Below are 16,624 nucleotides of genomic sequence, written 5' to 3'. Positions count from 1 at the left end.
TATCAATCTTTATTCACAAATTTCTCAATGGCACGATTGTTTTTTATCGGGATTCTTGGCAGAGATGTGTATAGTGTGAGGGCAAAGGAAATTTTCAAAATGGAGCTACACGGCCTTTTGACAGACAAGGAAATTATTTAAAACCCTATGCATGTGTAGAAATGCCTGGAATTAATAGATTATGCTTATCTTGTGTTAGCTTGTACTATAAATTTAAAAATATATTTCTATATATCTCTATATACCAAAAGACTTCTTCTCCCTTATAAGGGAGGTAGCCAGCCTAGGCATGTACCCATCCATGTCTCATCCATCACCTATTTGTTTCCCTTCTAAATTTCTTGTGGATGAAGAGCCATCTTTGTTCGTGTCCTATGCCCGGCTCAGAACCAATATAGCAAATAATTTATTGTCACCCCTACATAAATTAATTTTCTGTAAAAAAAGCGTTTCTGTAAAAGGGAAAAAAACGAATATGGACAATTGAGTAAATTAAAATTCAGAAAATATATACATATAATTACGTATTCTTATATGAATATAATAATAATTGTTTTTAGGTTTGATAAACTTGAAAAAATAATCCAATGTTATGTATCAGTATCGCAATTTACTGCTCTGTCTACTGCAAAAATGGCGACCCTTGGAGCCCCAGTCCGTGTCTCTCCTCTTATCAAGGTAAATTTCAAATTCTGTAGCCATGAGCAAGTTTACGATATTCATCATATATAATATTAGGGTGTATTGTGATGATCTGTTATGATATTTATTGCAATAGGATGATTAAACAACTATTCAAAGACTGCCGGTGAGTTGGTTATTCAATCAGCTGATCGTTGTATATGAATTGAATTGCTAGCAATTAAAACCTTTGTAAGTGCTTAACCCCTCAAGTACCACAAGGTTCACAAGAGGTTAGATAAAAATGCCACATTACAAAAAAGAATAGGGATAACGACTATCCAGAACGGAAGAATTTATTGAAAAGAGTCGATATTTCGCTAAGGAACATTTTACATTAACAGCTTGGGGAAAATCCTCATTATGTAAAGGCATAATGTTGTTGATAAATACTTTTAGAGGGAACTAATATGTCTGTGTTTACAGGTACTATGTATATTTTGAATATAATATTGCAGTTCAATTGTGTGACACTTCAGTATTTGTAGGATTATCATTATGTAAATCGGTCAAGGCAAAATTCCAGAATCACGTAAGCATGGATATTTGATATGAAACTTACATTGTCCAGAATTTGTGAAGTTTTATCTCGCCCACTTGCATAGCATATTTGTATTTTTTTTATTTTTTATCTACAATACTTGAACTCCAACTTTTCTTTGTAATGTTTCTTGCGGAAATTGATATTAAGGAATGGTGAAAAATTAATTCCTGCAACATTCCTACTACCCAGTATAAAGGCACCATTTTTGTCAAGAGCATCACCCACCATTTTTTTGTGAAATGTGTTTTTCTCTCAAAAGTTAGGTCAAACACCACCAGAGGCACCACCATCGATGGCGAGCACAATAGCACGTCACTTTAAGCGCACGCCATTGAAACGGCCAAATTTACATACCGCGGGAAATTTCATTCATAAAAATGTTATGTGAGTATATTTACTACGATCGTAGTAAATTTCAAACAATCACATCATCAGTTACATGTCGGTACATAAAAACAAAAGATAAACATGGCGGCTTGCATTCAGCAGTAAATCAAAAATTTGTTTGTATCAGCGTAAAAAATGATCTAAATAAATTCAGAGTTTTGGCAACTAACCAAAATAAACGAAAACTACTAGTCTCGCGGATTATTCTAATACCAAAATAAAGGCAGCGTGTTACGGTAGAGCTGAGAAATTGGTGGCTTTAATTAGTTTTTTTTTCTATCAGGTCGGATTATCGGATAACAACATCAACATCCATCCCGCCATCTTATCTATCACTGGTGGTATGGATCAAACTTCACTCTATTAAGTTTCTTACTATTATGTTATTAGTGTAATAGACTTATAGTTGAATTATTTGAACTATTTTATTTAAAATGTGTGATTTTCATGTAATTTGATCAAAGAGAAGTTCCGTTTTTATCCTCCGTGATATTACAGACCACAGCTACGATTCGTCCTGCCCGCTATCTATGATCACTGGTGGTATGGATCAAACTACACTATTAAGTTTGTTACTATTGTGTTATTAGTGTAATAGCTTGCATATAGTTGAATTATTCAAACTATTTTCTTTAAAATGTGTGATTTTCATGTAATTTGACGGTATTCGTAGCTGTGGTGGGTAATTTTGCAGAGGATAAAAATGTAATTCTTTGATCAAATTACATGGAAATCACACATCTTAAAGAAAATTGGTCAAATAATGCAACCATACACTTTTTATATAAAATTGTGCCTGTCAGTAAAAACCATCATTGTTTACGCTTGATCGGTGATTAGTCAGACCACACGTTTCGGACCAATTTCCTGGGACAAAATAGGCCCGATTTGATTCCTTTCAAAATGCAATATCTCGAGAACTAGGACAGCTATATGAATAACTCAAACTGCATTGTACTCATAGCAACTTTCTGCATCCCATGAGAACTACTTCAGCTCAAATATCAGGAATTCCATTTTCATGTTGACCTAGCTACAAAAGTCCATTGAATCCAAGGTAATAAGCGGAGTACCACAAGGATCTGTACTCAGCCCCCTCCTATTCCTAATCCATATGAATGACATAAATAGGAGTGTGGACTCAACCCTCCTGTCTTTTGCCGACGATACCCACATCAGCCATGCAGTGCGGGAAAGTGGGGACGTGCAGCATGTACAAGACAACCTCAACTCAGTTTATGCATGGGCCAAAAACAGCAACATGCAATTCAACGAAGAGAAGTTTAAGGTGTTAAGATATGGCACAAACTAAAGCATTAAAGACAAAACTGAACTGCACACGGAAAGAGGTATGAAAATCACACCCAAAGCCCATATAAAAAGCCTGGGCATTCACTTAATTGATGATGCCACTTTCCAGCACCACATCATGCAGTCAGTGAAAAGAGCAAGAGGGATGGCCAGCTGGGTACTAAGGACTTTCTCCTCAAGAGAGGTTCAAGTGATGCTTACCCTCTGGAAGGCGCTTATTCAACCGATCCTGAACTATTGTAGCCAACTCTGGTTTCCACACAAACACGGAGACATCCAGATGCTTGAAGCTGTCCAAAGGAACTACACCAGGCATATCAAAGGGATGAAAGATCTCAACTATCGGGATCGCCTGGGAGCACTAGGTCTATACTCCAACAAAGGAGGAGAGAAAGATACAGGGCCATTTACACATGGAAAATCTTAGAGGGAGTTGTTCCGGACCCCACACCCTCAACAATCAAGCCATACAACAGTGTAAGGCATGGGCGTAAATGTGAGAGACAAACTCTCCCATCAAGAGCCCCTGAAAGGATTAAGACCCTGCCAGCAACCAGCCTAGGCCATGAGGGGCCAAAAATCTTCAATGCCCTCCCAAAAGAGGTGAGAGAGAAAACCAAATATTCGGTGGACAGCTTCAAACATGCACTGGACAGGTTTCTCCGGAAGGTGCCAGACGAGCCTCCAGTGCCAGGCTACACTGCCATCAGTAGGTTTTCTCCAAACTCGATACCAGACCAACTGGCCCTCGCAAGAAGGGACAACAGGACTGGCAGCAGCAGTAGTCCACTACAGCTGTGAGGATCGACCTCGGAACTTCACTAAGTAAACTAACATAAAAATTTGTGCAAGGACAGACATCTTGCACACCAGACAGCCATGACACTGCTTTGGTGGTAGGTAGCGGGGAGGTTGTGTGAATTATTTTTGGTAATTTTTCAAAGTTCACACCTTCATGGTATTGCATTTGAAAATAAACTATTAATTTTGTAAATTATAATACATCCACATAATACACATTTTTCTTGGTGAAGATCTATGACAGAAAAGTTGCTAAAAGCAATACACTTATGAAAGGAGCCACTGGGGCCGCTTGGGATGTCATCTTTGTTTTGGTAGATGTGGTGGTCAATGAAATTAAAGTACGGTAAAATAATCTGTTCTAACATATCCTACCCAATCTAACCCGCATTTAGTAATGTGATACCTGTACTTCTAAAGGTCATCAGGGTCGTCATCATTGTCGGGGACGATGGCCGGTTTGGTATCGGATCAGACTGCGGAGTGTACATGAGTTACAGCTCTAAGAAATGCATAAATCTTAGGTCTGTAGCACTATTTTAAAAATATGTACTGATGGAAGCACTGAGGGCGTAATCCAGATCCTATGGTTACAGCTTTTTTCGGTAGTGTATTTGTTTTTTTTTTTTTTTTTTTTTTTTTTTTTTTTTTTCTGCCAAGATGCAGGGATGACCCATCATCCAGGAGGTGCCAAGATAAGAGAGAGGGTGGAGGGGAGTGGAGTGTATTAGGGATGAAATGGGTGGGAGTGGTCTTCATGCCTTTGTTTTTTGGCTACCTCCCTTGTAAGGGGGAAAAAGCCTTTAGTGTATGTATGTTTGTATGCCAAGAATAATGTACATTACATTGATGTATTATGATTTACAAAATTGATGTTTAATTTTTTATAATGCTGTATCACATAGGTGTGTACTTCTGAAAAAAAAATCTTATTTTTTCACCATCAGTTAATATTTTGTGGGAAAAACTTTACAAAGAAAAGTTGTTGGTTATAGTATAAATGCAAAAAAAAAATACAATTTGATTACGAGTGGGTGAGATAAAATGGCAGGTAGCGGGAACAAAATGGGTGATGAGGTTACATTAGCCTTAAAAAAAATTTGTATTAGGAAGAGAAAATTGACCCAAAATCTTGGGTTTTATTCATCTCCCACTCATATTGTCAAGAAGAAAAAAAGAATTGAAAAATATTATGTGCCCTACCTTATGTAACCAATCAACCAAACACCTTATCTTATACTTAATCTCTTTTCAAATATGTGCGTTGGAACCTTACCATTGCTTTGTTTATTACCATAGCTGTTCTTTCTAGTGATTCTTTGATTAAATCTCCAGTACTTCTGGGAGTGTGTAATGACCCATGTCCGCCATTGTGGGGCTGCAGGTGTCCAGTCAGTGAGTTGATGCAACAGTACAAATACTAAACCCAACAAACCACCAAAAAAACATGACATCCTACGGACCAATGCCATTACCGTGGGATTTCAGGGATTTTTGCCCATTTTTATCTCTCGATTCCTAACTCGAACATTGCAAGTAGGTTTAGGGAGAACCCTGTTCTTACCATATGCTGTATCCAACAAGAAGTACCCTAAAGAAGTGTCCTTTGTATTTTATCACCAAAGCAATTGATGACATAATGGCCCCACCCCACCTAGTGATCACCAGCCAATATGCTGATGACCTAGTCCTACTCTGCATCATAACCCACCCTGCTCATATCAACTGCCGTCTTCTCCCCTCCCCCAAATAAATGTATATGTATATATATATTACATATATATTATATACTATATGTATATTATATACTATATATTATATACTATATATTATATATATGCTATATATTATATACATACATATACCAAGGCTTTTTCCCCCTTCCAAGGGAGGTAGCCAAAAAGGGAAAGGCATAAAAGCACTCCCACCCATTTCATCCCTAAATACACTCCACACCCCTCCCACCCTTCCTCTCATCTGAGCACCTGGATGACGGGTCATCCCTGCACCCTGCCCACCGCCCTGGGTCAGAAGCAGTGTCGCAAGACACAGTACATCCACAGCAAGGCCGCTTCATTTAATCGGCGACCCCCCCTATCCGTCCCCCTTTGCATATAAGGCGAGGACGGGGAGAAATCCCTTCGGGCTGCATCAAAATTTACTCACACATACTACCCCACCCCCACCCCCCTGCCCATTCCTCCTCATGCAGTCACAACATCATCCATATACAACCATTCTCCACTCACCTCTGTCTTCCGTCCTCTCCCTTCCTTCCTCAACAGACATTCCCCTCTTCCCCAAAGCCCCCTTCACCCCATCCATCCACCTCATCCTAGGACGTCCCCTCATGTTCACTCCCTCCACATCTGCCTTCCATACCTCTTTTACTAGTCTTTCTTCTCTCATTCTTTCCATGTGTCCAAACCATCCTAATATTCTTTCATCAACCCTATCTCCCAAATCGTTTTTCACCCCTGTTCTCCTCCTCACCTCCTCATTTCTCACTCTATCCAGCCTAGTAACCCCCACCATACTTCTCAGACACCTCATCTCAAACACATTCAAACTCCTTCTCTCTTCTTCTCTTATGTTCCACGTTTCTGCCCCATACAGTGCTGTTGGCACAATCACTCCTTCATACAGTCTCCTCTTCGCATCCATTCCCAAATGTCTATTCCTCATTACACTTTAAACCACCAAGGCATTTACTCGCTTCTCTCAATCTACATTCTACCTCCACCTTCACTCCACCTTTTCCTGCTACACTTGCACCCAAGTATCTAATTATCCACTTCCTCCAGTCGCTCTCCCTTAATGTTCACTTCCAGTCTACTGCCACTTTCACCCCTTGTACATCTCATCACCTTACTTTTACCCACATTTATCTTTAGCTTTCTTCTATCACATACTCTCCCAAACTCTGCCACCAGCTTCCTCAATCCCTCCTCTGACCCTGCCACAAGCGCAGTGTCGTCCGCAAACAACAGCTGGCTCACCTCCCACTTTTCTCCATTTTCTTTAACCATCTCCAATCCCTGACTCACTACCCTAGCATTCACCTCTCGCACCACCCCATCCATGTATAAGTTGAACAGCCAGGGCGACATAACGCATCCTTGACGAAGTCCCACCTTTACTTCAAACCACTCACTCTCTCCATTTCTAATCCTAACACATGCTCTACTTCTCTCATAAAAACTCTTGACAGCTCCCAAAAGCTTTCCTCCTATCCCATAAATCTGCATAACCTCCCACAGTGCCTTTCTGTCTACCCTATCATAAGCCTTTTCCAGATCCATAAAAGCCCAAAAAACATCCTTCCCCTTTCCTATAGCTTTCTCACATATCTGTCTTACCACAAAGATCTGATCTACACAACCTCTACCTGTCCTAAATCCACACTGTTCCTCACCAATTACTCCTTCTGTTCCTCTCCTAATCCTCTCAATTAAGATCCTCCCATAAGCCTTCCCTACTACACTCAACAGGCTAATCCCTCTGAAATTACTACATTCACACTTGTCCCCTTTTCCCTTGTAAAGAGGAACTATACAGGCACTACTCCAGTCCTCCGGTACTCTACCCTCTCTCCAGCAAACATTAAATAACCTCACCAACCAGTCCACCATCACTGAACCTCCCTTTTTCAGACATTCTGCATGGCATCCATCCAGACCAGGTGCCTTACCTGCTTTCATCATCTTTACAACTGCCTTCACCTCATCCTTCCTTATTTCTCCTCCATTCTCCTCACTCATCACTCTCATTTTCTTTGCATTTCTCACTGCAGCTATCTTTCCTTCCCTATATATATATTATATATACTATATGTATATTATGTATATATATATAATATATATATAAATAAAGAAATTAAATGGAAAACAAATAAAAAAAATTATATTCAATTAATAAATAACCTATGTAAATTAGTGGCAGATCTTGGATTCCATTTCTCTGTTTAATAATCAGTCACCATGCACCTGCAGATGCTACTGCTACAAAGATTCTCCATTCAGTACAACCAGGGAACACCTGATCTTAGATAATATACTCGTCTGGATTACATACATATACCAATGGCTTTTTTTTTTTCCTTACAAGGGAGGTAGCCAAAAAACAAAGGCATAAAACCCACTCCCACCCATTCCATCCCCACATACTCCACTCCCTTCCCTTCGTCTTATCATGGCTTCTCCTGGATGATGGGTCATCCCTGCATCTAACCCACTGCCCTGGGTCAGAAGCAGTGTTGCACGACACAGCACATCTACAGGAAGGCTGCTTTATTAAATCAGCAACCTCCCTCTCTGTCCCCTCCTGCAGAAATTCCTTCAGGCTGTGTCAATTTATTTTTCACACATACACACTACCCACATTAAACATCTAAAAACATCTTGCTTCCAAGCTTGCAGCCTCCAAAAAATGTGATAATACACAAGTTGGGGAGCTGACAGATGTTTGCTCTGGAATGTAATTATGTAAACCAGGTCCTCATACAGAGCAAGCTTGATTATTGATGACAAACTTTCATCACACCTGCAGCTCTTTGATTATTGGATTCTATACACTCCTGTGGCCGATGCCTTTAGAGTTGATAATATTCTTGTCACTCCACATTAAAGCTTGACATCACTAATATATCTACTACTACAAGCTTTACCAACCCAATATCTGATGTCATTAAAGCACAATCTATCAAGAATTTGACAAATACCATCATGATACCTATCCACATGTCCAGAGAATGGCAAATCTAATATCTACAGTGGAAGTAGTGGACAAAGCTAACTTGTCTCCTGGCTACACTTATAACTGACAATTTGAGAGAGCACTGATGACTAGAGTAAAAGTTCTCATACCATTCATGGACATCTCATGACCTAAGATGACCCTCCCACTTTTTCCAATTGGTATTCGTGTCTTACCATGGCACACTATTTATCAGAATGTCCAGCCCATATAACCCAATTGACCACGTACTCCTCCATCTCCACTCTCAAATAACAATGACACTATACCTCATTTAGCAGAATAAACACCAGTATTAACTTTTTACACTTTTGTATGAAAAATGGCTCTCCTCCCAAACAGTGATTACCTTCCATAAAAATACACCTAGGAGTGTGACACGTCAACATTCCTTGTGGGTTAGGGATGTTATACCTCCATATATGTCCACATCATTGTAACACCATCAATCAAGATTGCCCCAGGTCTCTTTTCTAGAAGACCCATAACTTCCAGGTAATTGGCAGTGACTTCCAGACAGGCCCTTTATCTCATAAAAGGAAGATGTATTATTTTGTTGTGTAGTGATAGTGTGGGCAGTGTAGGATGAGGTGCTTAGTGTCCTCTGTATAGTGGTTGCATCAAGGGCAGTTCTATTCTGTGCTGGTATAGTCCTAGTGTTGGATGGTGTTTTGAATACAAGAATGTTAGTGTGTGTGTGTGTGTGTCTTTTTTCTCTTCCTCTGTCGGTAGGACTGATGTTGAGGCTTGGATGTTTGATGGTCAGTCTTCAAGATTTTTTTGTGATCTGTGTGAATATGTTTTTGTTTGGATGTATTGTACAATACAGGTGGTAGGTTGTTTGTGTTTGAGTTTTCTTTAACATTCAGCTGATTGTGCTTGTGATGTAATGAGATGGATGAGTTGAGCCTCATGAGTGATCTAGCATAGAACTGTGTATCTATCATTTTCACATGATGTCATAAGGGGCGGATTTAGTTTTGGGAGTGGAGGTACTTTGTGGGGCTGGTTTTGGTCCATCTTGTATTCTCAATTTTGTATAGATTGTAAGGTGTATTTTGCTGATGGTTGGGAACCAAGCTGTAAAGTGTAGTCAGATGTGGTTCTTATGAATTGTTTGTCAACTGTGATTTGAATTTCCTTCTCTTGTCCAAAGCCCATGATTTTAGTAGGTTTATATCCTTTGTGGATTTTACTGTTAGATGTTTGGCACATGCTGATCATTCAAGTGTCCAAAGTGAGCCTAGAATTTTATATTATTATTAATATCATTATTGTTTTGTTTATTTACTTATTTAACATTTTTATTTTTTCCAAATGGAAATGTGTGGTCATGTAATTTCTCTGTTGTGTGTTTTAAATCATGGTTGTCTGGAGTGAACAAGATTACTGATGATTGCTCGAGTAAACTTTCGATTATTTCTGAGCATCATGAACCTAAAATATTTCTTGGCAGTGGTATGATATTGTCTATATATAGAAATGACAGTTGATTGTTGGCAAAGTACAATATAGTAAGTAACGAAATATAACGTTTCGAAAGCATTGATATATTGATCATTTGGAAGAACAAATTTGTATGAAATGTATCTACAAGATGCCTTTCATTCCCATAGGAAATCCTAATGATTGTAATACACTGTATAAGAAAACAAAAACAGCTTCTTTCCCGTTGTAATGGTGATAGCCAGCCAAGACCTGCACCCACTCCCAGCCATGTGAACAAGAAGAAACCAAAGTAATGATTTTTTTTTTTTTTTTTCAACAGTTCAGCCGATACACTGCCCTCGTTGTTGGCTTATTGTATGGTAGCAGTAGATTCAAGACCTTGTCTGCAAAGGAGAAGGTCATTCAGGAAGAGGAGGCTAAGCTAGCTGCGATAAGGGAAGCCGAGATGGCCGAAGAGAAGAAGAGACTTGGCAGAGGTTAGTGTTTAGCATGTTGAGGGTTCTCCCATGTGTGTAGACACACACACACACACACACACACCACAGACACACACACACACAGACACACACACACACAGACAGACACACACACACACACACACACACACACTAAATGGTTTGGGTTTTTTCATTGTAATGTCACCAAAATTTGAATATTTTGTTTGTCGTGATGTTTGAACATGTTCTTTGATAACATGACTTTAAAATAATTTGTTTCCTTTTTCAATCTAATTTTTTTTTACCCATTGCAGAGGAGATGCTCTACCTGGCAAAGGAGGCAGGGGTTCAAGTTCCAGCAGACTTCTAGGCACACCCCCTCATGCCTTCCCTAATTCACATTTGTAATATAAATAGGACTTAAACCTGATGTAAAAAGTGTATTGTTTGTCTTGCATAAAATAACAGCCAATATAACTGCATTTATATACCTATAAACTTAAAGATTTGATAGAACATGGAATGAAAAAGTAGGGGAAACTAGGTCATTTGTTGTATCACCACCTACAAGTGGTATTCCTGGGTTTCATTCCAATTCAGGAGTTGATGCAACAGAGACTTGACAGCATGTTCAGTCACTGTCAATCTTCTCGTTCAGTAACAACTCACTGGTTGAGGAAGCTCATTGGTTGAGCGGGTTAGGGCTTTGTTACTTGCAGCGAAGGTCGAGGGGATGGCGGTTCGAACCCTGCCACCAGCAAAGTTGAACCAAGGGCATGGTACATGAAATTACACGCTACAAAGTCCTCTGTAAGGGGCACCGTCCTAGCCTCCCGATGGGAGGAGTGTGTGATGTTAACCCATATTAATCAATCGGTTAACAGCCAAAAGTCCTATGCGCAGGAGATGGTGATTCATGGAAGGCCTAAGTCGGAACCCACAAAGCAGATGACGTGAGCCTAGTGGTCGTCCTGTGGTGGGATTAGGGAGCAACACAGCTCAACTGCAGCCCTATTCAGGACCCACTTCGCTCGCCCCAGATATGGAAGAGGTGCCCTAAACATATAGATTATTCCCTTCTATATTCAACACCTTTAATTATCAAAAATATCTTTCCAACAGAAAGTTATGCCAATACCCCACTATGCAGTATGTTATTAATTGGCAAAATGACAACTAGCATCAATTGTGAAAGATAACTATTGCTAGACCCACAATGGACAAAATAATTTGTTATACAATTTGTATAACTATACATATATTTATTATATAACTAATGTATATACATATGCCAACAGCTTTTTCCCCCTTACAAGGGAGGTAGCCAAAGTCAAAGGCATAAATCCACTGCCACTCATTTCACCCACACGTACTCCACTCCCATTCACCACTCCTCCCTCGTGGCTGCTCCTGGATGACGGGTCATCCCTGCATCTCGTCCACTGCCCTGGGTCAGAAGCATTGTAGCAAGACACATCAAAACCCTGTTCAGTTAATTGGTGACCCCCCTGTCTCTATCCCCTCATGCAGAAAAAGAGAAGATGGGGAGAAATCCCTTTAGACTGTGTCAAAATATCATTCATACCCCAACCACTCCTTTCCATACATCACAGCATCATTTGTACACAACCATTCTCCACTTACTCCTATCCTCTGTCTTCTCCCTTGACAGACATTCCCCTCTTAACCCATAACTCCATTTACCACATCCATCCATCTTATACTTGATTGCCCCCTCATGTTCACTCCCTCCACCCCTGCCATCCACACCTCTTTTACTAATCTTTTTTCACTCATTCTTTACGTGTCCAAACCATCCCAGTATTCTTTTATTAACCCCATCTCCCAACTCCCTTTCCAGAAGAGGCTGGATGACTGCGTTGTGAACAGCTGCCCAGGATGTAACACTTCACCCCATACCATACAACACATAATGGAAGACTGCATTATACACAATCATGCATGCAAACAACACAACATTCACTCTATAAAGGATTTGTGGGAAAACCCAGTTTCGGCTATGGCATTCCTTGGGGAGACGGGACTGCTCGGACAGACAGTCTAGGGAACAACAACAACTCCCTTTCCATCCCTGCACTCCTCCTCACCACCTTGTCTCACACTGTCCAGCCCAGTAACCATTACCATACCTCTCAGGCATTTCATCTCAAACACATTTAAACTCTTCCTCTCTTATGTTCCATGTTTCTGCCCCATGCAGTGCTGTTGGCACAATCACCCCTTCATATAATCCCCTTAGCATCCATCCCCAAATGTCTATTTCTCATTACATTTTTTAATCCACCAAGGCATTGACTTGCTTCTCTCAATCTACATTCTACCTCCACATCTATTCCTTTTCATGCCACATTCACCCCCAAGTATTTAAAGTTATACACTTCCTCCATTCTTTCTCCCTTAAAACTCGCTTCCATTTTGCTGCCATCCTCTCCCCTTGTACACCTCTTCACCTTACTTTTACCCACATTTATCATCAACTTTCTTCTTTGACACACCTTTCCAAACACTCCCACTAACTTCCTTAATCCCTTCTCTGATCCTGCTACAAGTGCAGTGCTGTCATCAAACAACAACTGGCTTATCTCCCATTTTTCTCCATTTTCTTTAACCATCTCCAATCCCCAGCCCATTACCCTTGCATTTACCTCTCACACCACATGTCCAAACCATACCAATGTTCTTTCATTAACCCTATCTCCCAATTCCCTTTCCACCCCCATGTATAAATTGAACAGCCATTGGTGACATGGCACATCCCTGGTGAAGTCCCACCTTTACCTCAAATCACTCACTCTCTCCATTTTTAATTTTAACACAGGTCCTATAGTAAAAACTCTTGACTGCTCTTAATAGCTTTCCTCCTGTGTTGTATATCTGCAATACCTCCCACAGTGTCTTCCTGTATACCCTGTCACATTTTTTTTTTCTTCTTAAATCTATAAAAACCCAAAAATCATCCATACCTTTTCCTAAATCTTTCTCACATGTCTGGCTTACCACAAAAATCTGATCTCGCTGTTCACAAATTCCTTAAATACCTTTACAAATTTTTCTGCTGCTTCTAAATTACAAATGGCATCATCTTCATGCATAACGACAATCCCTGTCCTTTTCTTAAAGTTGTCAAACCACCCATATGGGCCTTGACCCCTTCAATACAATGACGCTCATGGAGGCGCCATGAGGATCGATCGAGTGGGTGTACAAGGATTCCAGCGTCGGCATTTTGATTATATTTATTTTGTCGTTGTAGCTGAATGACCCCCCCCCCCCATATTCTGTGAACTAGCCTGATCATATTTTCTGTGGTTGGCTACCCCCTGTGCAAGGGGGAAAAAGCCTTTGGTATATGTATGTATGTATTAATATTCAGAGTGAAAGAGAACAAGTAATACAGCTGTAAATTTATATTAAATGTGAGTATTGTGATACATCATCATACATTGGGCAGCTAATGCTGTGCGCGAGAATTTGACCAGTATAGAAAAGGTTAACTTCTTTAATACGAGTCGAGTACTCATGACCACATCAGGTTGCCCAATGTGCAATGATGCATCACAATATGTACATTACATACATATACCAAAGGATTTCCCCCTATACGGGGGGGGTAGCCAAAAAGAAAAAGGCATGGAAACCACTCCCACCCATTCCATTTCCTATATATTCCACTCCCCTGCACTCCTATATATTCCACTTCCCCAGAAGTTACTGCAGTTATACTCATTCTCTTCTTTCATCCTGAATAAATATAACGTCACAGAAAACATGATCAAGCCTGTTCACAGAATATGGAGGTCACTCAGCTACAACTACAAAATAAATGTCAAAAGGCCAATGTCAGCATCCTTGTATACCCACACTTGTGGCTCATGACGCTTACGTAGTCGTCGTCATATTCAAAAGGTTAAACTCCTCCCTTTGAACACAAGTATCAGTCATGCCTTCACTAAATCATCATGGAGGACCTTGATTTTCTCATAAATTATTGTCTCTGAAATTACATCACCAGCCACCTGTTTTTCATTAATCCAAGCTAGGAGTTCTTCCATTTCCATATTTTTCAGTCAACTAGAGGTCAGTGCTGTAGCCCCTTTTCCCACATCAGCTTCTCTGATATATTCTATACTTTTCAAAATTGTACAAATAGTCAATTTAGGCATCCCGAACAGAGTAGCAAGATGGGCCACACAGGAACCGCTTTCATGCTTAATGATAGCATTTTTCTTATCTTAATTTTAGCTCTAACAGCTTTCCTCTTACTATTATTTTCCTCACTACACTTTTCAAGACCCATGACAAAAACATTTGAGCCCAAAGGGATTTCTCCCTGTCTTCTCTTTGTCTGTGGATGTGCTGTGTCTTAGTACATTGCAGTGGGTGAGATATAAGGATGACCCATCATCCAGAAGCCAAGAAAAGAGGGAGGGTGAATGGGAGTGGAGTGGAATTATGCCTTGATTTTGGCTACCTCCCTTGTAAGGGGGGAAAAACCCTTGGTATGTGTATGTTATGTATATATATCCATACACATGTATGGATATATCTATGTACACCAAGGGCTCAGACAGATAGTCTAGGAAACATCCCTTTATAAGGGAGGGAGCCAGTCAAGGCACACGCTCCCACCCATTACACTCCAGTCTACCACCCTTGTTTCCATCTCATCTTAGTTCCTCATGGATGCAGGGTCATCACTGTCTCCCGCCCACTGCCTGGGTCAGAAGTAATGCAGCAAGACACAGTAAGATAGCTTTACTTGTATGATTACCCTCAACCCTCAACCCCTCATGCAGAAAATAGAAAAGGAGAAATCCCTTCAGGCTATGTCAAAATACATGTATGTTTATATATACACCGCTATATATATATAACACTGTTCACACCAGACAACCATGAATCAAAAACATCACTACTACTTTTAATTTATACAGTACTCCTCTCCAAGCTACTGCAGCCAAAATTTTCTTACATTGTCTAGTTACCATTTGCTCCTATTAACCTCCCATGAGAACGTTACTTTAGAGGTCCTGGAGCCGCAGTGTCTACGTCGTGGGACCACCCCCCAACCCCAAGAGTTGGGGGCCAAACGGCAGCAACCAGCCCTGGCCACTGGCTCTACGCAGGTGGCACCGATCCCTTGGGGAGACGGGACTGCTCGGACAGACAGTCTAGGGAACGACAACAACAACATTACTTTAGACACACTGTCAGACCTTAATCAACTAATCCCCCCATATCTTCTACCAGGAGACCTTGGTGAAAACCCTGTGGGGAGGCACCACAACCACATGAGGCATGATTGTGTCCTCCCACACAACTATACAGCACAAACCAACATACAGACTTTCACATACAAACAATGAAGAGAAGAGAAAGAGGTGACCTACTGACTATAGAATCTTGAAAGGAATGGAAATCCTTGATAGGAATGATTTACTAAAAAGTGACAATGGAAAAACAAGAGGACAAAAAGAAATTCGAAAAGGATAACTATAGAAGAGATCTGAAAAAAAAATAGCTTGCCACACACAGTGGATATCTGGAATAATCTAGATAAACTGTGTGTGCAAACACTATTCAAGATTTTAAGAAAAAGCTTGATGGTGAAAAATACAAAGACAGGTCACCATGAGCATAGCTCCCTTCCCATATAATAGAACTAGGTGAATAGATGCATTGACATATCTTGGTGCACGTCAGATCTCCTAGACTTAATGGTTGGTAGTACCAAACCTAAACCATAGTGACCATTTCCCACACTTCCACAACCCAGGTGATCCTTGAACAGACTGAAAAATCTTTTAAACAGCAACACATACATCATAAACAGTATAGTAAAAGACATCTAACAGTCAGAGCGCAACAACAGTTTATTTCACAAATAACGTTGGTAGCACAGCTGTCAATCAAAACAACATCATCTACATCACAACACTTGAAAGATAAGGTGGCCAAGTAGTTAAGATGTTGGACTGCTAATATAATATAATAAAACCTTGCATGGGTTTGATTCCCATCTTCATGAAAAGTAACTTTTTTACACAAATATTATGCTAGGAATGAAAAAGTTGAAGAGTAGGAGATGGGACTCAATGAGCATTTCTCCTTTCCTTACTAGTTAGGTAAGAATATAGTTCCCTGGTGGAATCTAGATTTTGCTACAACCTGTAAAGCAAAGAAGTTGGTCTTCTTCCAAGTTTAAAAACACCTAACCCTAAAAAATTCCATACTAGTA

The 16,624-nt window shown here is 40.1% G+C and overlaps 1 protein-coding gene across 1 annotated transcript; it reads left to right on the top strand.

The window, feature by feature from the left end:
- The first annotated feature begins 553 nt into the window (after positions 1 to 553).
- On the top strand, positions 554 to 10,842 carry ATPsynE (ATP synthase, subunit E). Its single transcript, XM_076211452.1, has 3 exons — positions 554 to 678; positions 10,248 to 10,404; positions 10,680 to 10,842. Exons 1-3 carry the CDS (start codon positions 634 to 636, stop codon positions 10,733 to 10,735), a joined length of 258 nt encoding a protein of 85 aa, XP_076067567.1. The 5' UTR covers positions 554 to 633; the 3' UTR covers positions 10,736 to 10,842.
- The last annotated feature ends 5,782 nt before the right edge of the window (positions 10,843 to 16,624 follow it).

Source organism: Oratosquilla oratoria, chromosome 28, assembly GCF_046742065.1.
Source record: "Oratosquilla oratoria isolate Oo_2021 chromosome 28, ASM4674206v1, whole genome shotgun sequence".
NCBI lineage: Eukaryota > Metazoa > Arthropoda > Malacostraca > Stomatopoda > Squillidae > Oratosquilla > Oratosquilla oratoria.
The sequence above is the reverse complement of the archived record's forward strand: the minus strand, read 5'-3'. Positions and strand labels throughout refer to the sequence as shown.